General features: G+C 47.9%; 1 protein-coding gene and 1 long non-coding RNA gene across 29 annotated transcripts in view; one reads left to right on the top strand and one right to left on the bottom strand.

Moving 5' to 3' along the window:
- RBFOX2 (RNA binding fox-1 homolog 2) overlaps window positions 1-24,797 on the top strand; it is a 258,234-nt gene extending 233,437 nt beyond the window's left edge. For 9 of the 28 annotated variants that reach the window (XM_036019558.1, XM_036019559.1, XM_036019552.1 and 6 more), the window contains 8 exons: window positions 3,395-3,448; window positions 3,573-3,665; window positions 4,738-4,882; window positions 8,543-8,582; window positions 13,530-13,561; window positions 17,214-17,302; window positions 17,674-17,746; window positions 19,404-24,797. In XM_036019558.1, the coding sequence (XP_035875451.1) occupies window positions 3,395-3,448; window positions 3,573-3,665; window positions 4,738-4,882; window positions 8,543-8,582; window positions 13,530-13,561; window positions 17,214-17,302; window positions 17,674-17,746; window positions 19,404-19,458 (581 nt within the window). In that variant the 3' untranslated portion in view covers window positions 19,459-24,797. Of the gene's footprint in view, window positions 1-3,394; window positions 3,449-3,572; window positions 3,666-4,737; window positions 4,887-5,371; window positions 7,390-8,542; window positions 8,583-11,412; window positions 11,456-13,529; window positions 13,562-17,213; window positions 17,303-17,673; window positions 17,753-19,403 lie in introns of those variants that run through there. The other 19 variants (XM_036019546.1, XM_036019547.1, XM_028531550.2 and 16 more) reach the window with 14 other exon arrangements.
- Window positions 325-14,481, bottom strand: LOC118499181. The gene is made up of 3 exons (XR_004901707.1): window positions 14,447-14,481; window positions 7,737-7,742; window positions 325-1,529 (listed from the first exon to the last, which is right to left on the bottom strand). It is a non-coding gene; the product is annotated as an uncharacterized LOC118499181 (long non-coding RNA).

The following is a 24,797-nucleotide window of genomic DNA, read 5'->3' as shown; positions in this document are numbered from 1 at the left end:
AACTTTTTTCTTAGAATTAAGCTCATTTTTTAGTAGTTATGGTGTCAGTAAAGCTCATCCGATACACAGTGTGCACGAGCCATGTGAGGGTACCTACCACTGACCCCGTCAGGGCCCCCTCGGGGCTGCCGTAGTTCTTTGTAACGCATCATCAGACTTGCCCTTCGTACCCCCGGTGCCCACCAGCTCGTCCCGCTCCTGCGGACTCCTGTCCATCTGAGCATGAGTGGGATAGCTGTTGGCCCCTGGCCCTGCTTTTTTGTAGAGGTAACAGCCATGGGGTGTGTGTGTGTGTGTGTGTGTGTCTCTGTCTCTGTCTGTCTTCTATTTTCTGTTCCATGATTACATGTGAGTGTTTTAAATATTTTTCATCGAGAAGAAAATTTTGTGTTCACTATTCTGTGTAACAGAGACAAAATGTTACGTCATTTGTCCAATTTAATCTAGACTCGTGCTCTCTAAATGAGAGGGGATGTCGTTTCAATCTGCTGCGCAGTAGCGATGTTGCAGGTTGTGTTCTACGAGACCGTCTTGTGGGAAAAGGGAATTGAATGGATTGGGTCCCGAGGCCTCCGGCTCTGCTTTGGCCTGAGCAGCCCATTCCCTGTTGTGTATTTTAGAGTTCTACAACGCTTACCTAGAATAAAAGAGGGAGTTTCTCCCTTCTTAGCGTTTTGTGAAAGTTTGAATCTAACTGCTGAGTGGCACTGTGTGCTGGGTAATGTCTTAAACAGAAATGTGTTAGTATTGCGTGTGACCCAGCTTTTCCAAAGATACAAATCAGCACAATTTGCATTTTCCCTACATATTTCATCAGTGATATGTCATGTGATATCACCACCTCCCACCCCACCTCTTGTTTTCTCTTCACTGCTACCACAAAAATGGAAGTCTCTGCAATTTTGACAAAAAACCAACGTAGACCATAAAGAAAATAGAAGGAGGGAGAGGCAAAGAACATCAGATTCCCTTTAGATCCAGGGAGAAGGGTGTGGCAGAAAGAGCCGCTGGAGTCCAGAAGACAGGCATCCTCCTTCCAGATTTGACTCTCCGCTCCACTCCGGGGCAGGGAGCAGGTTCCCTGGCCTGTCGGACTGTTTTCGTGTCTGTGAGGTGGCAGTCACAGAGTCGGGGCGTCAGACAGACCACTCTTTAGACGCCGCCAGAGCCTAGCCCTCCTCGCTGACTGCTCTTTAGGAAAGGGGCCGGCGGAAGTATAGTACTCCTTGTCCCAGCAGTGGTCCCTGTCTTGGGTTCTGTGAAGGTCAAAACAGCACAAACATCTGAAAATACATTGTAAATTGTACACAACTGAACATGTTAAACATATGATAGACAGCACACCATTGCATACCATTATTATAGTGTGCATCCACTGCATGCCTCCACAGGAAGTGCTTAAGTCATAGTGCCCTTGGTGGGAAAGAAAAGGGTCATCGTGAATATTATCCTAAATCAATCTCTAAGTCTAAGGGAGCCACATTTTAGGAAACCGCATCTGCGGTATCAAAGGTTCTGACGAGAGTGCGCTAGATGCCCACCCTTGGTGAGTCCTGAGCACTTACTTTATGTTAGTTGGAATCCCTTGATTTGTCTGATCTTGCAGAACATTTGGGCTCTTACAACTCCAGTAGGATTTGAACCCAGATTTTTTGGTAGAATAATGAGGAGGCATGCCTGTGAGCACATAAAATAATGAATGGGGTTTGGATTGGTTCAGAATGAATGGGTTTTCTCTTGAATAATGTAGCCATTAAAACCTGATGATTGACCTTTTCTTCTTTCCATTTATAATTTTATAGAGTAGCAGTGATGCAACGTTAGGCCCTTAAGCTAATATAAAAGAAATAAGCCAAAGAGACAGTCTTTCAGAAACATAATGGGCATGCTTGCTTATTTATGTACAATATGTAATAAATATCTATTGATTAAAATTTTTACATGTAATTCTAATCATTAACAGTGGGCAGTAGTACATTTTTTAACACTTGGTATATTCCTATGAATATAAAAAGGAAATGATGAAATACTCTTGACACCAAACCTAATGTTTGGAAATAATTAAAATTTATAAATGTTTAAGTAAATGTTCAACTGTAGTCTAATATCCTTCAGCTAAAAGGTCTGATTAACTCAGATGTGTTCATTACAAATTAAAATCTCAGAGGACATGCACTGAAGTTGGAAATGTAGCCTGCATTTTATTATTGCATGTTTCTTCTGGTTGACAATGAAATCTCAATGAAAGGAGGTTTCCATTTACCCAGAATACCATCAGAATGGTGTAATCAAACATGGAGTTCTAAGATCCGGGTCAAATTTGAGTTTAGTGAAAGGATAGCTATATAAAACAACGAGAGTAGTAAATAGTGTTAAGATGAGCTTATAAGAAAGTTTATCACAGTGTGGTATAGAATGACATACGAGGGAGGACCCCCCCAAAAAACTGGAATTATCTTCTGGAGGGCAGGCCCCTTGTAGTACATTCTTTCCCCGCTAGGTGAGTGTTGTAGGAACCCACCTGTAGCAGTGTACCAGCTGGTGGTGTTGTGAGGGGATGCATTCGGCTTCACTGAGTTTGATTTTTTTTTTTTTTAAGCTCTTTCCACACTTTTGCCCATTTCATGACGGGTGGTTTAGGAGTGCACCTACCCATGCTGCACCTGAATATTTAGCCATTTTTGACCAAAGACCCCCGTGCCCCACCTTCCCTATTCACCTGATCTTGCCCCGAGTGACTTTTTTTTTGTTTTCCCCAATGAAAAAAGTCCTCAAAGGTAAACATTTCATGGATGTGGAAGAGGTGAAACCAAAAAATAGCAGAAGCATTAAAAGGCATCAAAATCAGTAAGTTTAAAAACTTTTTTGAACAGTGGAAAAATGTTTTGATAGGTGTATTGCATCAAATGGAGAGTACTCTGAAGGTAACTGAAGTTTAAACATTTAAGAATAAAAGCACAGTTTTTAATAAATAAATTCCAGGGTTTGGGGGTTTTCCCCTCATGTACTGTAGTCCGCGTTTTTCCTTTTCCTAAACAAAGAGTGAGTCATTAGGCAGTTCTGTGAGAGACTCTACCAAACCCCAAGATTCTTCTTTTTCCTCTTCTCATTCCCTTTCCATTTTCCTATCTCCCTCTCAAATGTTTTTCTCTCCGCCCCTTCCCCCCTCTGCCCCGCCCCTCAGTGTCCCTTCACTGTGCTGGACCTGCTTAAAGATAATTGGGTCTGGAAGTGTCGTCGCCTTCTCATCAACCCCAGCCACACTCTAAAGAAAAGATGGGAATGGACAAAAATGAGCCCAGAGATAGATGTCTGTGGCCAGCTCGTACATCGCTCCTCTGCCCTGAATCCCTCAGGTCATCTTAACCGTTCACTGCCCTCTCTTGTTTTGCAGGTTGGAAATTGAGCCCAGTAGTTGGAGCTGTTTATGGGCCCGAGTTATATGCAGGTAGCATTTAAGTTGATTTTTCCACGTGTGCTGCGTAATTGTAACAACATCTGTTGTTTTGCAATTAACTATTCCTTTGTAATCTTTTTGCATTTTTTAATTTTTTTTTTTTAAATGCGATCAGCATCCAGCTTCCAAGCAGATGTGTCCCTAGGCAATGATGCAGCGGTGCCCCTGTCGGGAAGAGGGGGCATTAACACTTACATTCCCTTAATCAGTAAGTAGCCTATGTTGGCCTGGCATGGAATTTGACTGTTGGAAGCGATGATGGGCGAGAGGTCTTCCCTTCCCCCAAGCGTGATAACGCCTAACTGGAAAGGAGGCATTGTCGGGAGAGAGAGTGCTGCCGCTGTGCCCTGTCCTGCTTTTAGCCTGTGCCCAAGGTCTTTCTGACCAGATAGGAAGATTGCCACAAAGCACAGATAGTTGGAAAAGGCAGAGGGGGGTGAGGGCATGTAAAGAACATTTTAGTATGTTTTTGATAATAATGCAAAAGAAGTTAAGTATTTGTGGAATATATTACACATGTTCTAAGTCAGTCTGGGGCCCTCTGGTTGAGTGTCACTTAAAAGCACCTCCAGGATTATTGAGCATTCCCAGCTCTGTTGACCTGAGCCATTTTGCTCGAGAAAAATGTATCATTAAACAGAGTCCTGGGGACTGGAACCAGCGTCTCTGCACGGCTTCCCGAGAGCACACTTAGAACAGACCCTAGACAATGCCTGCCTCTTCACAGGACACAGGGACACAGGGGAGAGGTGGTTTCCTCTCCCCTTAACGTTTCTGGAGTGCAACATTTTAGATAAAAGACTAAAGCTGGCTAATGAGATGAAATGTCTGAAGACTATTTATTGTGTGCCTTAAAGTTTTGCACCTTGTAAAACCACAAAATAATATTTCTGTGATGAGTAAGTTTGATATGTACATAATAATGTTTACAAACAAGATGAATACTTGGCCAGTTAAGGAGTTTATATCAATCCATTTAAACTGCACCCAGAAATTAAGTCCCCTTCCTTACTGTGACAGTAGTTCTTAGAGCTCCTTGAGCTGCTCCTCACCAGCGTGCACTGTGATGGCAGAATCGGGCAGGAGCGGAGGAAACTCACTCAGGATTTGGGACCAGTGAGGCATGGCACCCTTAGCTTTTGCCTGTTGGGTCTCTTGCCATTCTTTCCCAGAAGAGATGTGCCGTGCATACTTTTCCATCCTTCCTGTAACTGGTTCAAAGCACGTTGTGACTGTACGCCTACTGTTGAATGCAGGTTGACATTTCCGTCCTATTTTGGGTCTCCCTTTAGTTCCTGGCTTTCCTTACCCAACTGCAGCCACCACGGCGGCCGCTTTCAGAGGAGCCCACCTGAGGGGCAGGGGGCGGACGGTGTATGGTGCAGTCCGAGCGGTACCTCCAACAGCCATTCCCGCCTATCCAGGGTAAGTGTTAGATTCCAAAATAAGCACCTGGACGAGGAAATACCATGGCCCTCTTAGAACTTCGGGGACGTTGCTGTGCCACATAGTAAAGATTCTGTGAATATTTGCAAATTAACAGATTAGATGGCAAGAACCAAAATATACCATTGTCAGAATATAACAAATATAAATTCATTATATAAATCTTCATTTCGGCCACCTTAAGCCCTCCCGGGAGCGGCTTAAGGCAATAGCCAGAGCTGCCTTGTGTTGACTAGCGATGCGTTGGCATGGAGCTCACTCGGCACCGCACGGACGTGGATTAACACTGCTGCAGGGAACCGAGAGCAGAGCTCGAGACTGTAGTGCCAGACGGCCTCTGCTGGGCCCGCCCCCGTCACCACCCTGGACCGGGGCTGAGGCGGCCACCTGCGCCCTCCCTCTTGGCTTCACTGCCCGGGTGGTGAGCAGCAGAGCCGGTTACCCACAATGGATTTGCTTTCTTTGTAGGAAACGGATTAAAAGAGGTTAATTCAAAGATGACCCAAGTCCAATTGAATCAAGGGAGAAAGGGAGCAGTAGGAAGAATTAAACTGCAGTTGGCTTCTGAATGATGGTAAAACAAGTAACGCGGCCGAGCATCCTTCACCCTTTGATTTTTGTGTGGAGGGTGTCTCACGCAGTGGAATGATTCCATAGCAACAAATGAATCCTTGGTTATTGAACGGGGAGAAGGAGTGAAGGAGGCAGGGTTTGTTTTCACTTGTTTCTCAGTGTCAGCCTAAAATGTATATTTTTGTAGTGGACTTTTTATAAATTAGCTGTGTCAAGGACTTTCCTTCCTCAAAAATGTGACATTTGTGTTCTTCATCTTTTCTCTGCCTACGACAGGTTTTTTTTCCATGTTCTTACGGAGGAATAAACATAGTGGCAGAGGAAAGAGCCTCCTTTGTAGGTCCTTTTCTGGCAGCAAAATTGGCTTTCAGGTGTGCTAATTTAGCATTCGTTCATAGACCGAATGGACATGCCATTAGGGGCCCCCCATTACACAGAGTTAAAGCATTTTTATTATATAAGGCAAGGATGCATGTTGAAGTGGGCAGGCTCTAAAAGCCACTGGAAGGGAACTGCTTTAGAGATAAACTTCCATTTGCAGTGTATAGATGTTTAAATCCCATGCATTCCATCATCTCCATCTTCCGCCATTACTTTTAATTTATCCTTTTTCTTCTTCTTAACCTGACCTTTGACCTTCAACCTCTGACATCTCTTTTTAAAGAAGTTACTAAAGATGCAGCATAGTTTCCTCAAGAAATACTCAAGTAAAACATAAAAACAAACCTTTTGCTACATTAGGAAAATTATTCATGAAGTGTCTTCCATTTCGATCCAAGAGTTTACCATCCCATTTGCAAAGAGATGCTGCTCACCAGGAACGTGGGACTTCTCTGTCTGTAATATTCCTGAGTTACCGTGTGAAGGGGTTGAATTCGTTCCTGTTAAATGCAGGTCATTTCAGTATATTGGGCAAACTTGAAAACCCATTCACTACCAAGTCTGTGTCAGGTATATATTTGCTCAAAGATATTTTATCTGTGTCTAATCACATCAATTTCTGCGCATTACATTGAACACTAATTGCCCATGTTTTTCTTTTTTATTAACTAAACTGCCTGTTTACATGGAAGATGGCAAGGAATAAGTCCAGTATTTTATGGGGAATGGCCTAAAATTGCTTCTCGGCTGAGTACACTAATTCCATCATTACTCATTGTGTTCTAGCCTCCTGTGGCGTTTGATACAGGGCTAATGGGAATTCTTTTAGACCTTAGGTGGATATTCCCAGTAAGTGACACAGCTTAGTGTGACATTTACTCGTGTTTGTAATGCCACCACTTTTCTCTGTAGAAGAAACATGTTTTTAATCTTTGCCTCTGTCCCCGTACTGAACTAGTCAAAGGCGAACTAACCACCACGTGGCATCAGTGCTTTGCATTTTATCAGCCTTCTCATCGTAAACAAGTCTCTTTTTTTACAAAAATGCGGTTGAGAGGCAGATTACTCCCTAATACCATTCTTTAACTGTGACTGCAGACCCTGAAAATGGATAGAACTTCTTAGCTAAATGAACATCACAGATGAGTTTAGTTTGCCTGCTGTGTAATTCAGACACAGCATATTCGAGGCAATGCAGAATGTGACCCTGCTGTCCTGCAAACACAGCAAAATGTCATTGGAAGTACAATTCAGAGACTTTCCCGCTACCTATAAGAAGGAAATGATTTCATGTTCAGGTTAAATACAGATTTGATGATTCCGCTTGCTAGCTTTTTTATCGTAACAGAAGGTAGTGGTGAAATTTTACCATTTGTTTAGTTGAATAAATAATAAACAGATCTTCTCATTTAAAATAACCAAATTTTGATTTAACAAATAGGAAGAAGAAAGTCTTATCTTTTATCTCTGCCACTGTTCTGTGTCTCTTGGTCCCAAAGTAATGTTTTGGGGAAGTTACATGCAGAAGTGCACAAAATACCTTAAAACGTTCGAAATCTATATTTTAATAGTTCAGTGTTGCTAAGGATTAAAACAAAAAGTCATGTACTTTGTTTGTTTGATACAAATTAATTTTCTAAACAGGAAAATAAACCCTTCTACTTCTAACCAGCCACCTTTTCCATTTTATTCTTTTAAATAGAACAGGTCATGCCCAGAACCTCAGTTAACAATTGTATTTTTCAGAATTCCATGAATATTCTTATGGTCAAAAAAGAACCCTTAAAATCATCTAGTTACTCCTTCCCACTCTGGATTATATTGTTACTATCTGGGATCCCCACTGCACCTTTCAATTCTTGGACCTTGGACCAATCACCTTAACCTTTATTAGCTCATTATCTCTGCTTGTGAAAGCAATGCATTGTGGGTATTTTTGGTTGTGTTTTTTCTTTTTTTTTTTTTTTTAATTACATTTCTCTGTTTACTTTGGTCAGAATTGATTGACTTGTTTTCTGAGGTGTTGCATTGGTTCTTAAAATGCTGAATAATAATACTTTGCATGCTTGTGTGATCAGCCAAATCTTATCGCATGTCTAATGTGCAGGGTAAAAAGCAGGTGATGTATGGATATCAGAAAAAATTCACATATTACTGTGAAAAGTAAAACACTAAACATAATTTTGAATACAGTATACTTTTACTGGATCCTGCCTTAATGGAGTTCTTTGGGTTCCATTCAGCCCTCATGCCCCCACGCCCCCACCCACCATACACATACCTTTTCAGACTCTTTAAAGAGAACCTTCCTCCTAGGGCAAGCTTCATTTTAACAATGGTCCAGATATGAAAAGTTGATGCTTCCAGCCCAGCAGATTTTCAGTCCCTGCCTTAGGCCCTCTGGGAAGGCTCTTTGTTGGCTCCTTCTCACTTGAACGACCCGACCTGCAGTTGGTTCATTCCAGGTGTGCGTTCCTTTCCCTCCTCGCTCCTCCTGGAGCTGAGCGAGCTCAGCGTGCACGCCCCTCCCCTGTCCTCACCGCCGGCCACGCCCCGAGCCCAGGGCGCGTATTCATACATCACCTGCCCGTGTAGAGCGCATGTGCATGCTGCCGTCCTCAATAACCGGAATGTGTTTCTGTTCTTTTGTTTTTTTGTTTTTGTTTTTGTGTGAATTTTCTGCAGTGTGGTTTACCAGGACGGATTTTACGGTGCTGACCTCTATGTAAGTACACACACTGGGGCCTTCTCGACCCCACCCCCTGACAAGCCAGCCTTTTTTTTTCTGTTTCTTTGGTTTGGTTTGGTTTTTTTTTATAAATATAATTTATTTAATTTTTGTTTTCTTTTTCCTTGTGGATATATATATATATATTTATATATTTAAGAATGCAAGCATGCTTCTCTGCCACTGCGCTTGCCCCTGGGTGCAACAACTAAGCCTTCGGGTTTCCTGACCACTGCTAGAGTCAGTCTACTGGACATATTCTTTTCCCTTCCCTCTCCCCGCAGGCAGACAGCCTGTGGGTCGCTGATCCATCTGCGAGATGATCAGAGGGTTTCAAGGCTTCCATCACTGCCGTGCAGTGTGCGTACACAAATGATAGGACAGCTCAGCCCTACGCCAGCTCTTCCCTTTTCTGCTTTTCTTCTCATTTCACATCCCTCTTCAGGTCATCACAGCTTGGACTGACGTAGAGGGCAGTAAGCTTTGTGGGCCATGTCTTCCTCCCTGACGTGCTGTGAGAGCGCACTAGCCCGTGCGAGGGAGAGCAGGACCTGACGCCAGGGCGGAGGGGTAGTCAGGAGAGGACACCAGACCCTCGTTGCCTGAGGCCTCCATCAGAAGGTTCGCAGCGGGCGTGCCTCCTTTCTAAGAGCCATCCAGAGGGGAGTGAGTGGCACAGCCGCCAAGCTAGACTTTCCTTACAGACAGTGAGTGGGCTGTCGGACACGGTCTGTTGGTTCTCCCAGCCACCCTGACGTGTAGTCCGTGACTTAACCTGTCTAGCCGTAGCTCAGCTTCTGTGATTAGTTTGTCCCGCATTATTTAAAATATGGACAAGTGATCTAACAGCAGAGTTAAAGTTCGTGAGTTTTGAAGTCTTTTATTGGGGCCTCTCCAAGTGATCTTTTACCTGAATGCAAGGCTGGTCTGCTCACCAGTCATTAAGCAACAATTTGTGAGATAAGTTCTTCACCATGAAATTACTTCTTGGGCCTCGGCTACAGTTTTCTAGAAATGCTTTCTCCACCCTTACCTCCCCAAATCAGTAAGGGCACGTTGTTAGTGAACCATTTTTCGCACTCTGCCCGAAGCGCCCTGGCAGTCAGAAACGTCTGTGCACTCCCTGCGTGCACGCAGAGGCTGTGTGGCCGCAGGGAGAGAGAGGATGCAGTGACCCTGAGGTAAGCAGCAGTACACACCTGCCCCTCCAGAGCGGACGGACCTCCAAGTGTCCTTCAGTTTAGCGCATGCTGCAAGGAACCTGAGCCGTGGCTTGGCCCCAGCCCTGTCGCTCCACAGATACGTTTCTTAGAGGGATTGTGACTTACCCTGGGTTACGTCAGTTAGCTGTGTAGCCAAGCACAGGACCCAGCCAATCCACAATCCATTACCGCTCTTAGCATTGAATTAAAATTCACATCTTTCCTCAGATGATTTTCAAAGTGTGTTCTTTTGCACGCTCACAGTGGAACTTGAGGACTAGGGAGATAAATACATCCTAGTCTTACACTAGATTACACTTCTCTAAATGTACATATTTACATATGATCTTAGCATGTACATTCTCCCACATACATTAGTATCCATATGCTCATGAAACTCATCTTCATGTTATTAAAGCTGTTGTCTTGGAATCTGGTCTGTTAGAGCACACTTTCCCAGGTGAATTATTTCTTATATCAAGTTTTTTTTTTCTCTCTCTCTCATATGTTCCATATTTGGGGATTTTTTAAGTATGGCTTACTTCTGCCTCATAGGGTTGGCCTACTTATACCTTGTTAAGTCAATAAGTCAACCAACCAAATATTTGTTGACAGTTCTCTCATTTCCTTAGTTCACAGTATGTGGTTTCATTAAGAGAGATGACTTTTCTGTACTTGCTGAGAAAATACTCTTGAATTTTGTTTTTTATCTACTTACTGGATTACAATACCAAACTAAACAACAGTAATTCAGTGACCTTACCAAAATATATTTTTGACCCATGGCCCCTTGTTGATGAAAAGAATTAATAATAATGTTGTTATTCTTTTAGTTCCCATCTTAAAGCAGTTACTTGCAGGAAAATGTTGGCCACTAGGGCCGCGATAATCTCCGTACCCACTAATGAAAAGTGAGAATACATTGGGAGGTGACTGTTGGGTGAGGCCTGACATGGCTGTATCTCTCAGAACTTCATACGCCCTCTTCCACATGTGAGGGAGCAAAGATGTGTCTTGAAAACACACACACACGGAGACTGTTGTTTTACCTTGAGTTTGTTCTGCTTCTCTGTGTCCATGTTCCCATCCACAGAACCCCACAGAGGTACGTCTAGCTCCTGTGTTCTCAGAAGGGCAGGTTAGCCGTGGAGACGGTGGAGGTTTATCTAGGATAGAACACCTGCTGAACCTGACAGAGGATGTGAAGGGAAAGGGTTTGAGTTGCTGGTTTGGTTTTGTTGTACTAATGTAGGCCATTGTGGAGGTTTTTAAAATTTCTTTTCCCTGTCTGTTCTTAGGCCATAACCCCTGCTGCCATTTTCCCCCTGTCTGTCTCTTCTGTGGCGCGTTCTCCTCTGCAGAACTGATCTAGCAGTTGTGCCTGGACTTTGTAAAGTGACCCCCCCCCCCCAGAAGGGTTGGGAGCATAGCAGGTAGAGCGTGCGTCCACCCTCCCCTCATTTTTTTTTCCAGTGGGTAACAAACTGCTCCTAATGCTCATCCTTGAAAAGCATGCTTGCATCCAAAGGAAAGAAAAGGCTGGTGGGCCCCTTAGTGGGCTTTTGTATGATTGTTTTCCTTCCACAGCTGTGTTTTTGAACTGCTCTTCCTGTGTTCTGTTATAGAATAGTCTTACAGGAACCAATCATTAGCGCTAAAATACCTCAGGTAGGAGTGCCAGTGTGACCTGCCAATCAATCAGATTGTGGATTGCAGTGAAAAAAATTGAATTATACTAACCATTCCAGCTCCACGTTAGAGATGGGAACAGAGGCTTTTTGGACAATCAAGGCTTGTGAGCGTGTGATCTAAGCCCTGCTGCCTAAGCAGTGCACACAGTCAAGTTCACACATGATGGCACTGCCTCCAAAACTGAGTGCCCCCGTCCCATTGCCACATACCCGCACCGGGCGTGTTAATGTACTGTCCCATCACTGCCACCTCTTCTAGTCTGTCAATTACGTTGAACAATGGGGTGTAAACTGGTCTTTTATATTTGGAGACCTTCGCAGGTGGGGGCGTTCTCTTACTGTGAAAGGAGTGAGAAAAGGGAGGAAGTAGGCCCTGTCCAAAGAGGACTCCTGGATCCCAGACCGGGCCCTGGAGCGGGATCCCAGTAGTAATTGGACTGTGCTGCTACGTAGGTTGAAGTTGCCTTCAAAACCTAGACATGCTGGGACTCCAAATGGAAACACGTCTTTCCCTTCCACTTTCCTTTGACCTTGAACAGGATCAGTGAGTTCATTTGGGTAATAATGCACTACTAGAAGGTTTGCTGCTGCGGATAGCTGGATGCCGGGACAGCTTTCCATAATTCAGTTCGTTTGTTTATGTAGCTATCCAGAGAGACTCTGGAAATGAAGGGCCATGGGGAAGCGTGGAAGAGTGGAGTGTCGGAGAGGTCCAGCTCATTAACGATGATCTCTCTTCCATCTTAGAAGTAATGAGTGAGAGAGAACATTTTGATTGTAGCAATTTCTTCTCTTAACCCCAATTTTAAATAGTAATAAGAGAAAATTTAAGTACTTTAAATTTAATTTGCTTCATAAGTACTACTCTCATAAGTTTTTGTGCATCTGCCTTACTCACCTTGAAGCCAAGGTGCCATGTTGCCATGCAAGAACTCTCCTCAGGAGCCGCTCACAGGAGAACAATGGAGAGCAGCGCTCCTCAGCGGGGTGGGGAGGAGGCGAGGGAGCGGAGGGGTTGGGACCGGGTCGGGACGAGCGCGTGAGCTGCAGAGGCCCCACGTGCAGTCCACGGCCGCTGGCAGGCTCTCTGCCGCAGCGACGCCCAGCGCCGCACCTGCCGTGCCCCCACACACCCGCCCCCCTCCTCCGGCTCTGTAGTCTGCACCACGGGGGGCGGGGGGGAGCTCTCACTTTGTCTGCTGCTCATCAAGTCCACGCTGCTCCTCAACGTCACGTGATGTCGTTGTCTCCCGGGTAGAATGGAGGTGTCTTGACATCACATGCTCACCGAAGTCCCATTTTAATGTAAACCAGAAACAAAAATAGAACATTAGCGGCTAGGCTAAAATCAAGACAAGGGGAAGTCTGCCAGTGTGACGTTAAGCTAATAGAGTGGCAGGCACAGGTCAGGTGCAGGAGGGGCAGTCTGTGGAGCCCCTCCACTTGTTCTCGCGTGAGACACAGCTGCAGACCTGGGCCCAACAGCCCTTGGGCAGCGTGGCAGCGCTGCCGAGCCAGTCAGATGGCAGGTGGGGCCGAGGGTGGTAGAAAGTCCGTGGGAGGTGACACTGAGCCATGGAAAACAGAGACTTTAACAACAATGAAAGGATCTTAAAGGTGACAGCGTTCTCCTCTGAAAAACCTGGAGTTTGAAGGCAGAGATAGGCTGTGGCTGTGTGAAAAGACACAATGCTCCAACAGGAAACATTTGAGAAGAGCGTTGTGCGCAGAACGTAGGGTGTTGACAGGCGCCTGTGGCCTCACAGGAGGCCAGTGTACAGGGGCCGCGGGACTGAGTCCCGGCAGGGTCCAGCAGGTGGAGCCAGGGAGCAGCGTAGCGTGGGGGATGAGGAGTCCTTCAGAAGGAGTTCAAAGGAACGAGAAAGTAATTATTTTTAAAGGGGCACGTGTATGTTTGGATCAGGCTTAGCCACGCCAAATTCACCCGGCAGTCGGGGTCCCAGAAAGCTGTCCGCGTGTGCCCTCCTACATTAGGGTGTGCTGTGGCCATGCTAATCCCCATTTTTTGTCTTATTTCAAATCACACACAGATAGAATCTGCAAACTGCTTCAGATCCAACAGGTCTGATTGTGTGTAAATACATATGTCCTTTTTACTTTTTATTATTAATGGTTGCTTCAGTTCTGCATCGGTGCATGGTTCAAAGCAGTACACATCGGCTACTTCATGACTTCATATCTCCCGATGAATTATTTCTCCTCTTTTTTTTTTTGTTTGTTTGTTTGTGCAGTCAGCTGAAGAAATGTTAACATCTCACTCTAAATCTCTCAGTGGAGTCTCTGTTCCCTTCTCTGATATAACAGATGGGTTACTGCTTGTTATAATTATTAACATTGTGGTGTGGGCCAGGGCTCGGGTGGGCAAGATTTCCTATTTCTCCGGGCTGGGGAGGGGCCCGTCGTTAGGGTATGGAATGTTAACTCCAGTGGTGACTGACTGTCTCCGTAATGCCAGGTCGTTGTGGCTGCACGCTCTAGTAATCGAGGCTGTGTACTTCACCGAGCTTGTGGTAGAGCCTAGGGCGAACCGCTGTCCCAAGAGAATGCTGGGATAGATAGAGTTAGCCAGTACGAGTCTGAACGTGGTGGTTTTGCTGGTTGTTTTAGCTCCAGATGTTGGCATGCTTAGTTTTTAATGTGATTAATAAATGTGGCGCCATGTCCCCTCCCCACGCCTGAACCCTGTCTCTCCTAGCCCCTTCCCCACCCTTGTTCTTTTTGAAAAACTTAAGAAACAGTAATGAAAACCGTGGTGTTTCAAACTGCACTTTGTTCTCATGTTCTACAAAAAGACTTCAGATTTGCCAGAAGTGAAATTGAGAAAAGTGTCTCAGCCTGGAATCTTTAGTCACTCCTAATTCGGAATAGAAATAAGTACATCTGAATTTTCTTTGTTATATTATGTGATGCAGTTTATTGAATAACCAGTTTAAAGCAGAAGCAGAACCCTGGCTGGTGTGGCTCAGTGGATTGAGTGCCGGCCTGCAAACCAAAGGGTCGCTGGTTCGATTCCCAGTCAGAGCACATGCCTGGGTTGTGGGCCAGGTCCCCAGTAGGGGGCACATGAGGGGCAGCCACACATTGATATTTCTCTCTTTCTCCCTCCCTTCTCTTATCTAAAAATAAATAAATAAAATCTTTTTTTAAAAAGCAGGAGCAGAAATACTTTGCAGTAAGACTACTAAGAAAAGTAAATCCGTGACATACAACTTAGTTTTCCTAACTTAGGGTTAACCATCATTGAGTTACCAAATTCATTTATTAGGATTATGACCTGCCCATCCCACACACAGAGACCCCCTTTTGAAAGGCCTCTCAGTAACACCGTTATCATAAAGTAATTAGGAAAGCACTCATGTTGAAATACTACTTTTTTTAAAAAAAAAAAAACATTAATGTGGTTTTTCTCAAAGCTGATGTTCTTCATGAGCCTTTTCTCGTCTGTAAAATATCTGTGCCCCTGCTCTGTTTTCCTGAAATCGAACAGCAGAGAATGCCATCAAATCCAACCCCCAAGTTCAGAGTTCACGTATAATCGAGGGAGACTCTGTAGACAGATTCCGTCCGCTTCCTTCTGGCTTGGGAAGAAGCTTCTTTCCCACAGCCTGAGGGGCAGTGGTCTGTGGGGGCCTCACTCAGAAGCTTTTTCCCAGAGATGGTGCAGTGCAGCTTGGGGCCGCGCTGGGGTGCCGCGCCCCCCAGGGTCTCCATGGCAGGGAGGCCAACCGCGCCTGTGAGCCCCACGGCCCAGATCTTCGGTCCGTGAGTGTCTTCCTCAAGAAAACAGAAGTCGGGCTTCAATTGCTTTTATTACCTCAACTTTTTACATTTTTAAAGATCATCTTGCTGTTTGAGGGAATGTGAGCGACAAACCACGTGAGGCTGGTTTACCACGCTCTCCTGGTTTACAAAGGAGACGGTTTACTAAAGATCACCCTGCTGTAGACTTCAAGGTAGCAAACTGTAACTCGAGATTTATGGAGCCATCTCTTGTTACAATGAAAAACGGAGCCTTTATGGTTCGCTTAAAGCTTAAAATTCCAACTACAATTATTAGCTTGTTGCTTTAACAAATGCTTTTATTGCTTTATTTCCTCTTTCAACATTCAAAAAAGAAATAAAGAGAACCCTACGTAACACGTATGTGCACGTGCTGCAGCCGGGATGTACACGCGGCTTTGCCCAGGTCGGTGCGGCCTGCCCGTTCCCGCGGCGCTGGCTGCCACGGCCCTGTCGTTACCCCATCACCGCGAGTGTGGTGCTACGAGTGAGAGTGGCCCTGCTCACATGAGTGCCCACAAAAGAACTGGTGGTTGAGAAGTATATGTTTACTTTTCCAAGCCTTTCCCTTGAAGAACAACGAAGGAATAACATATAACCACTGAAAGCTAACCAGGGATTTTTTAATGCTCACGTGAGGCTACTGTCGATGACTTTAGGCGGATGCATTTAAAAAGCGAGAGTAAATTTCCTTCCACAGTGCAGTTTCTTTGGTTAGAGAAAGCATAAATTATATAAGAAGGAAGCAAAAAGCTTTAGAAGCCAGCAAGAGATTACAGGTATTTCCAAAGTAAGATTTCAGAAATAAAAGCAACAGGCTGGAAGCTGCCACATCAGATGGCTAGGAAGAGCAAGGGTCCCACCAGAAAAGGCTTGTTACTGTTCCTAAGACATACGGAAGGAAAGGTGGAATTCCTCGCGTAAATTTAGCCAGACTTGAGCGTTGGAAGGGCTAGAAAGTGGCGAGCGCGGGGCAGGAAGCTGCAGGTGTCCGCAGCAGTGGACACACTAGGCCAGGGGAGACAGTGGGGAACACTGTCGGGCGGGCCAGCTGAGCGTAGCCTTGTCTGATGGGGAACAGCAGTGATTCACACCCGAATCACGTTTGGATAGAACAGATGAATTCTAGAAGGGTGAAGAAGAAACAAAAGGTAGGGCTTGCCACTTGGCAGCAGCCTGTCTCGTGGCATCTGTGTGGTGGTTCTCCTGTGCACTGCTTTCTGGAGGACCCGTGGTCCGCCAGCAGGGAGAACCTGGGCAGCGTTTGGCTCATTGAGGGCCGAGCAGTAAATATTTTCAGTTCTGTAGGCCATACAGTCTCAGAAACAGGCGCCGAGTTACATGGGCTCGCAGGCGGAAGTTTGCCAGCCCCTGGTCTAGCCTGGTTTTCCCTTCTAAACACTGGCTATCTTGGCCCCTTGACAGACACGCAAGGTTGATGCAGCACAGCTCTGGGCGGGGCCTGTGTCACCTGCCATAGTCTCAGCAGTGAGGCGATCTGAGTGCGCATCGGGGAGGCTGCAGGTAACACATACAAGCCTAATATATTCTCATTCTGCAGTTCATGCTTCCTGTCAGTCAGTCAAAGTTCTCCCAACTTCCCGTAAATATTTTCCCTGTGGAAAGCCCCAGCAGAGACTGAAGACAGACAGAAACCCATGTCTTCATCTCTCAAATTGGAGAACAGGTACTACCAAGACGGCTTATTTCTGTCACCGTCACAAATTGGACAGCCAGGCCCTGCGCTGCGCGGGGCTCACGCTCTCGCACCGGAGGAATAACATGCAGACGGATGCAGTTTGAAACACCCTCTCCCCACGTGTGTGTCTGTGTTCGTGCCCCCTGCGTCTGTCTGTCTGCGTGTGGGTGGGTGTGTGTTCACCTGTGCTGCGGGGGAGAGGTAGCTGTAAAGTCAGTTCTCTTCTCTCCTGTAGGGCGGATACGCAGCCTACAGGTATGCACAGCCTGCCACTGCAACCGCAGCCACCGCTGCTGCGGCCGCCGCCGCCGCCTACAGCGACGGGTACGTACGCCGCCCGGAGTGTCACCGCCCTTCCCCCCTTGAAAACTGCGACCGGCGCCTGGGGCTGCCCGAAGACCCGGCCTTCCCCTCGTGGCCTCTGTCACGCCAAAAGCGTGTGGCCCTGGCTCCTTTGACCCCAGTCCCCCTCCTTGTCACCTCCAGCTCCCATCTTCTCCATTTCTGAGAAGTACTTCAGAATCTCAGAGAACTGCATTTAGAAGTAGAAATCGAAAGGTTTTTTCCATTCTGCCAGTTTCCTGATAACACTCGAGACCGAGTCACTCACAAGCCCTTATTAGTACAGTGAGCCCTTTGGTTTCGGGGGGTCACTGCCTCTCCCTCCCCTCCCTGACTGTACCTCTTCTTTCCAGTTATGGCAGGGTGTACACAGCTGACCCCTATCATGCCCTGGCCCCTGCCGCTAGCTATGGAGTTGGCGCTGTGGTGAGTATATGTACAATTTCTGTAAAAACATTTTACTCCTTCTAACTTTTACCTGCAGACTAAAAAAGATCTAGGGAGGTAGTACCTTTAGCCCTTCTCCCATTGCCACAGTATGAAACCACATAGGACTGTCTGGAAAGTTCATATCACCTTCGTTCCCTGGGTTCCCTAGTGCGAGCCACACATGCCAGTCAAGGACGGCGGAAAGGGCTGTGTAGTGACAGTCTGCCCTGAGTCACAGCATTGTTTGGGAGAGAAAGCAGGGGCAGGTTGATGTTTCCCATTGGCTCGAATGTTGGGTGCGTCCCTGTGGCATAGTTCTATTGATAGATGTTAGCAAAGGCATGAGGCTCTGCAGTTTTCACAGATAGTCTTTGGAGAAACTGGTTTTGTATGACTTTGAAATGCAGGTGCCAAAGGTCGACCCTGCTGTTCTTAAGTCTTCTGGTGGATAGTCCTACAGACCACCTAGCGATCAACCGGCTCACAGAGACGTTTTATTAGGGGCGCCTGTGGGAAAGCAGGGTCTTTTCGTAGACATACAGAGCTCTTCCCGAAGGCCCCCCGCCCCCACAAACTGAACCCCAGTCCCCAACACAGTGTTTCCGTGTCGGCCTGGACACTCTGGGTCCAGCGACCCGGCTCACTGGCTCCAGCGAAGACCAGGCCTTTCTGCAGTGACACGTTTTATTGCCAGAAAGACGCTGCAGTCCGAAAGGCAGCTGGGCGCTGCCTGGGCACATGGGCAGAGGCTTTTGAGGGGGAGGCGGAGTGATGGGTCAGATGTAAGACTTAAAGAGCAGGAGAGAGCCTGTCGTTGCCTCACACCCGGTTTCCACTGGCGAGGATTTGTGGCAGGAAGTGACAGGTCCTGCGTGGAGGGGGGAGGGGGGTGTGTTCAGAATTGAGGTAGAAACATACAATATAAAGAAAGTGATGAAGTTCCTAGGGTATTATTTAGGGCCAACATGATTCAAGTCTTGTACTAAAAAGAATAAACCAAAGAGCACTGTGTTCCTAGTTTCATATTTTATGAAAAAGAGAAGCTGTTAGGTAAGGGTAAAAGGCAGGAGTAAAGCCCAGTGAAGGCCCCAGTTACATGTACATATAAACACAGGTATGGGGTATGTCAAGAAACAACTTATTGGTGTATCTTATAGATTATAGAGGAGAGAGGCTTTCTTAGTTGAAAGATGGATTCAGGTTTAAGTCCAGCGCTCTCAGACGTGGGGTACGACAGAGAGAGCCGTCAGAAGTAACATGTTCTCTGTCGGCAGTAATGTGTAAGTGGGTCGCGACTGCACTGATGCAATCAAGGTGAAAAGACCCGTGGTTTTAAAAATCAGAGTATTCACAGGCCTAATTTCGAACTGTATCGACTTCCCCTTCTGCGGTAATTCACGTAACAGTGGTATGAACCAGCAGCGTACCCTCCCCTTGAGAGGATCAGGTTAGCAAGAATGTCCGGGGCTGTAGTCTGAGCATCTCAGAAGCAAAAACTGGGCGTCCTGCCCTCACTGCCCCGGGCGGCCTCCGGCCAGATGCTCTGAAGCTTCTAAGGAGGCTGCTGTGCCGAACCCCTTCCCAGGACATTTTTCTTCATTCTCAATGCTTCTCTCATCGACCGTTTAATTGTTTTTGTCTTTAATCACTGCAGGCGAGTTTATACCGAGGTGGCTACAGCCGATTTGCCCCCTACTGAAGTGACGTGAGACCCCTGCAAATGGGACAGCCCCCAGTTCATGAGGCCTGGCTATTGCAATATTTACTAGTAGAGGAACTCTATAGCAAGATGAAGAGGAAAAACAAACAAACAAAACAAAACAAAAAAAAAAAACAAAAAAAGAGAGAATACTTTTTTATACCTCACTATGTTCTTTGAATATGTATTTTTCCTTTAAATTTCTGCCTTTAATTCTTTTGTTCCAAAGATTGTGCATTTTTTCTTTTTTTTTTTCTTTTTTTTTTTTAACTGTGGTAAAAAAAAATGCATTTCCATGTCTGTATGTCCGTGCTTAGCTTATTCTGTCAATCACGGAAGAGGCAGTTAATGACGGAGGAGAGACGGTAGGAGCTGAGGAGCGCATCTGATCAGAAATCAGCAGACAGAATTACCAAAGTGCGTCTGGCGCTGCACGGCGGGGGCACGGGCAGAAGTGGAAGAGATCTTTCTGCGACGGGATGTTCTTCTAGTCTTCTGAGTTTCCGGTCTTTGGCAGGCAGTTCTGATCGGCTGTGGCTGGAATCCACACGCCGACAAGGTGATAGGAATGTGTGCTTGCAAAGCAGGAGAATTAAAAAGACACTTTCCTCTCCTCTTCCCTCCTGTCTTCTCCATTCTTTTTACAATCATCTTAAAACGCACAGCCTGAGAGAGTTGGCGTAGTTTTTGGAATTATAGTACTCATATTTCCAAACGTGCTCTCAGACTGGATAATAAACACCTCGTTAGGAAACCAGTCTCAGAATGAACTCTGGAGTATGAAAAAGATTCTTTTCTTTCTTGCCATCCTAGCATTCCTGCCGGGCTTCTTCCCTTCTAATTGAACCACAGCTTAGCCCATCTATCATTTTATTGACACCCTGCTCCCATGTCCTCAAGATTCAGGAATTTAGGGCCCAGGGACAGAAGAATAGCCACAGAGCCAGTGGCCAGACAGATGTCCTCCCGCGCGTGGCTTGAGGATGAAGGACAAATTGTCGAGAGCCAGCGCAGAGGGTAAAGGAAAGAAAAAGGCTGTTAGGCACTCTGATCTCCCCGCTCTCTCTCTCTCTCACCAGAAAGTCAGTACAAAGCGTAAGACATATTAATAAAGACTCTTGGCACAAGATAAAGCGCCGAGTCCTGGGCAGCTGTCCCTGGCCGCGCGGTCGCCCGGGCGTGCGAGGGCAGGCAGAGGCACTTTGTACCAGCTCCAAAGCCATAGGAATTCTCATCGTCGTCCCCCCCCCCCCCCCCCCCGAGCCTTTGTGAGTCACTTCTCTCTCCGGTCTTGAGCCCTCGTGGCCACCCCACCCAGCTTCTCATCTCCTCCAAAGACACCCCGCTGAGCTCCTGGACCGCTTGGTGCGCACGAACACTGCAGGACATGAAGTGCGTGAAGTGCGGAGGGGCGGAGGCAGCCGGGGCAGCGAGTCACTGCTCTTGCTCCCTGGCTTCAGCTTTGCGTGTGTGACCAAGGTAGGGGAGGAGGCGTTTCTCTCCCAGCTCTTGGCTGTTGATGATAAAGGCCAGGGTCCTGTAGCAGTTCCAAAGTGAGGGCGTTAGGAAATAGGAAAAGCACGGTCTGTTTGGCTCCCTGGTCTGTTCACACTGGCACTCGGGTGACCTTTCACCCAAGGGAGAGCTGGTCAAGGGAGCAGTTGAGAGACACGGATCTTTGGCTGTGCCGTGGGTTTGGTCTGGGTCTGTTTTTCCACTCCTGCCTCCGCACGTTCTCGACGGGCTCCTGATGCATGCATGTCTCTGAGTTCAGGCGGCTGGCGTGCGGCAGCACCGAGCTCTCTTTGTCAGCACAGCGCTGCCTCTGCTAGTAACGGGAGGTGCCGGCCCTGAGGCTGGGAACGGGAGGGCGCTGGAGGCCGCGGTGCAGTTCTCACTGATTGTGGAGAGGAATGCGTAAGACGAGGGCACCCCACTGCCCAGCCCACTGGCCACGTTTTAAGGGTTCCCCTCCCCAAGCCAAAGTTTGGTTTGTTGCTGTTAAGACAATTTTTGTTGTATGTATATAAATATTTTAGTTGGGGGTGGGGGAGTGGGGCTTTCACAGTTCAGAATGGGGGCAGGGAAGAATTTTTTTTTCTTTTGTTTTTGTTTTTGTTTTGAGGGAGAGCTTTCACTGACTAAAAAAACTGATGGAAATTTTGTGTCGTGTTCAAAGAGGGGCCATTCTCACCAAATGGCAAGGCACTCCTGGGTGGGGACAGGGCCCTGTTCTAGACCGTCGTGCCCGCAGTGGGGAGGAGAGCGAGGCGGTGAGTTCGAGCCTTCCCTTCTTCTCTGCAGGAAGCGACGAGGGTGATGGGAAGGGGGAGAAGGCGGCTTCCACACCCCTTTCGAGGAGGCAGAAGCTTGAGCTTGAGGTATCTCTTGTGCATTTCCATTCAGCTGGTTCTGGCCGAGGGTCCGGGGGCAAACGCCGTGCGTCCCGGTGGGCTTCGGCTGCACTGGCGGGTGCTGGGAGGACTGCGTCCTCCGGCCCCCTTTCCCGGGAAGGACGAAACAGAGTTCCACGTCTCCCTGAAGGGCCTTCGGTTTCCCGTGTCGGCACTGAGAACCGGGGCTCTCGGAAGGCCCTGGATTGACGGTGTCGACCTCCCCTCTACCTTGAGCGTTGAGGCTCCGTCAGGGGCAGGTTCCTCAGAGCGTCAGTGCTCGTGGGTTCCGGACTCGGGGTCCCACTGGACTAAGCCACGGTCAGGAGAGAGTCGGGCATCTCGTGAGTTTGTCAGAGGGCGCTGGGCGAGAATTCCGAAACACCTACCGGTGGCCAACCGCAGCGCAGGGGTGATTCCAGCAGCTCCTGTAGCTCCTCGTGCGAACTCTCTGTACTGAGAACCTCACTCGTAGATAGAAGCTGGGCTCCTTCAAGGAGGCTGGAGTGGGAGGGAACCTGTATCCGAATTTGCCTCTTTCAGTCCAGACAGCTGCCCTTAGGTCTCTCCCAGAATCCCTGGTGTTACACAGTGCGGCCACGGTGACCCCTGGTTCTTCAGGCACTCGGGTTGTACAGGACCCGCCCTCGCCACGACCCGTCCACAGCCACGATCAGAATCGGGCTGCTCTCACTTTTCCTTGAAAAAGAAGGGGGCTGGGGCTGAACTCTTAGTCTGAGGGGAGCTAGTGGAGATCTCTTTCTTAGAAATGAGTGATAGCGCTAGCTTTTGCTCAAAAGTGCAACTCCTCAGGGGCTGAAACTGCTCTTAGTTTAGGTTACACTTTCCTAGAGATACAGCAGATGAGTCCGTGAATCGCCATCACCCTGAGACTAGGCACGTAGCTTCCAGACGGGAGGGAGGTGGAGGCTTGGGACGGAAGCATCTCCAAGGGTCTGCAGGGGAAGAGCTCCATCCCTCCCTCTTCCCTCCGGCAGGAGAACGGGGCGAGGGAGCGGCAGTCTGGAAGGCACTAGATGTGTGAGGAGGGAAACGACACCAGACCCTCCCCTTTCCCAAGTCCAGCCGCTTCTCTGCTGCTTGCAACCCTCCGGCACAGCAGCATGTGCAGAATGGCAGACCCCCCACCCCCACCCCAGGTACCAGGAGGAAAGGGACTTCGGGGGGTGGGCAAGGGTTAGTGGGGTTTTAAAGGCATACGTCACCTGTTTGCACTGTTTTAAGGTAGGAAGAATATAGTGGGCAAGGCGACCATCAAGCGTGAATTTGTGTTTTTGCTTTGTCATGCTCTTGAACATGTCTGACCATCCGTAGTGCATACCCACCCGTGAGACCTGATTCTCTGTTGCATAAAACACGTTTTTTTAAATGTTACTATCTAAAAGCCTCTTCCCTCCCTTCGCCCTCTCCTCTGTACTTCCTTCATACTTGCTTCACTGATCAACCAGGCAATAGCCATCCAAGAGCTAGAGCACGAAGCAGGGCCCCCGCCGGTCGGCTCTGGGTGTCCCGAGCCGGCGCACGCCCTCTGGCCCAGTGAGTGTGGTGGAGTCCCTGGGGCCTGACTGCAGCGGGTCCCCAAATCCCTGAACCGCACGAGGAGCCGGGGCGGGGGGCAGTCCTGGAGTGTGGCGGTTGGCTGTAGCGGCTGAGTTCTCGTCCACGTTGCCGGCACTGTAGCCAGTTACAGTTTACTCAGGAAAACGGTCGATCACTTCAGCCATGGTAGTGCTGGTTGGCAGGGATTGGTAACGGAGAGGACTGCTCATCAGCCAACACTCACACCTTGCCTTTAAGGAGACCGCCAGCGAGGGGCGCGGGCCTCCGGCTGGCGGCCACGTGCGTGCGTGCCGGTGTGGCAGGAAGGGCTCCGCTCACGCCGGCAGGCAGGAAGGGGAACGCCGGTTCTCTTTCCTCTCCCCACCCGTGCCCCCGTTACCGACACCAGACTCCCAGGGGGCCATGAGTTTCTGGGTTTTTTTAAGCTGTTTTTTGGTTTGGTTTTCCCCGGGGCCTGCGTGCTTTAAGCACTGCCTAGACCCCACCAAGACCCTGAGCGCGGTTGTTTCCTTGTATTTTTCTGTTCACAGTATTTGTGTGTGTGTGTGTGCTTGTTTTGGCAGCTCGTTTTGGCTGTATTATATATCGAGTGATGAATTGATCCACTTTTCCCCCTAAGGGATATGAGTTGTTTTTCTTGTGTTATGATTCTGCTTGTGAAAGGCTGGAGCAAGCCTGGGGCCGGCCCACGGGAGCGAGGCCTGGGGAGCGCAAGAGCCGGGGCGCACACTGCCCCCGACAGGCCCCCCCGCCTGCGTCTCGGGCCCTTCGGCCCAAACCTTTGCAAGGCTGAAAACGCCACAGAACTTCTCCTCCTTCCCCCCCACCCCGCCACCTCCCCCCACATGGCAGGGACTGAACCACCCCTACATGCAGCAGGCAGTCTCTCCGGCCCCTCCCATTGCCATGGCAGACACAGGTACCTTCGGGGCGTGGGGGCATCACATGGGATGCTTGTATAATTGACCGCCTCGCCTTCTCTCCCTCCCCGCTCCCCGGAACCACTTTCTAGGACCCCCGAGCTGCTTGCCCAGGGTCCTGTTTCCCTGCCAGCTCCAGAGAAGCACCCCAGGGCTTTGCAACAGTCTCCGGTCCCCACCCCACCCCCTCGTTAAGAATCATATTGTATAGTAGCTTTCAGACCGTACAGTATTCATTGGGTTACTCCTATTATTATCAAGTAGCTGGAATTGTGAAGGTCGGAGTAGTTAGATCTTTAGCTTTTATTCCTTATTTTTTTGTATTACTATCCATGTGTATAAATTATTGATCATGTTGCTGGCTTTTATAAACTCTAAGCAAAGGGAGGGCTCCGCCTCTGCCTTTGCCAATGGTAATGAAGCACTGTTTTTAAATAAAAGAGAGAAACACCGTC

The sequence above is a fragment of the Phyllostomus discolor genome, chromosome 2, assembly GCF_004126475.2.
Source record: "Phyllostomus discolor isolate MPI-MPIP mPhyDis1 chromosome 2, mPhyDis1.pri.v3, whole genome shotgun sequence".
Classification (NCBI taxonomy): domain Eukaryota; kingdom Metazoa; phylum Chordata; class Mammalia; order Chiroptera; family Phyllostomidae; genus Phyllostomus; species Phyllostomus discolor.
Note: the sequence above shows the minus strand (reverse complement) of the source record. Positions and strands in the feature narration are given on the sequence as shown.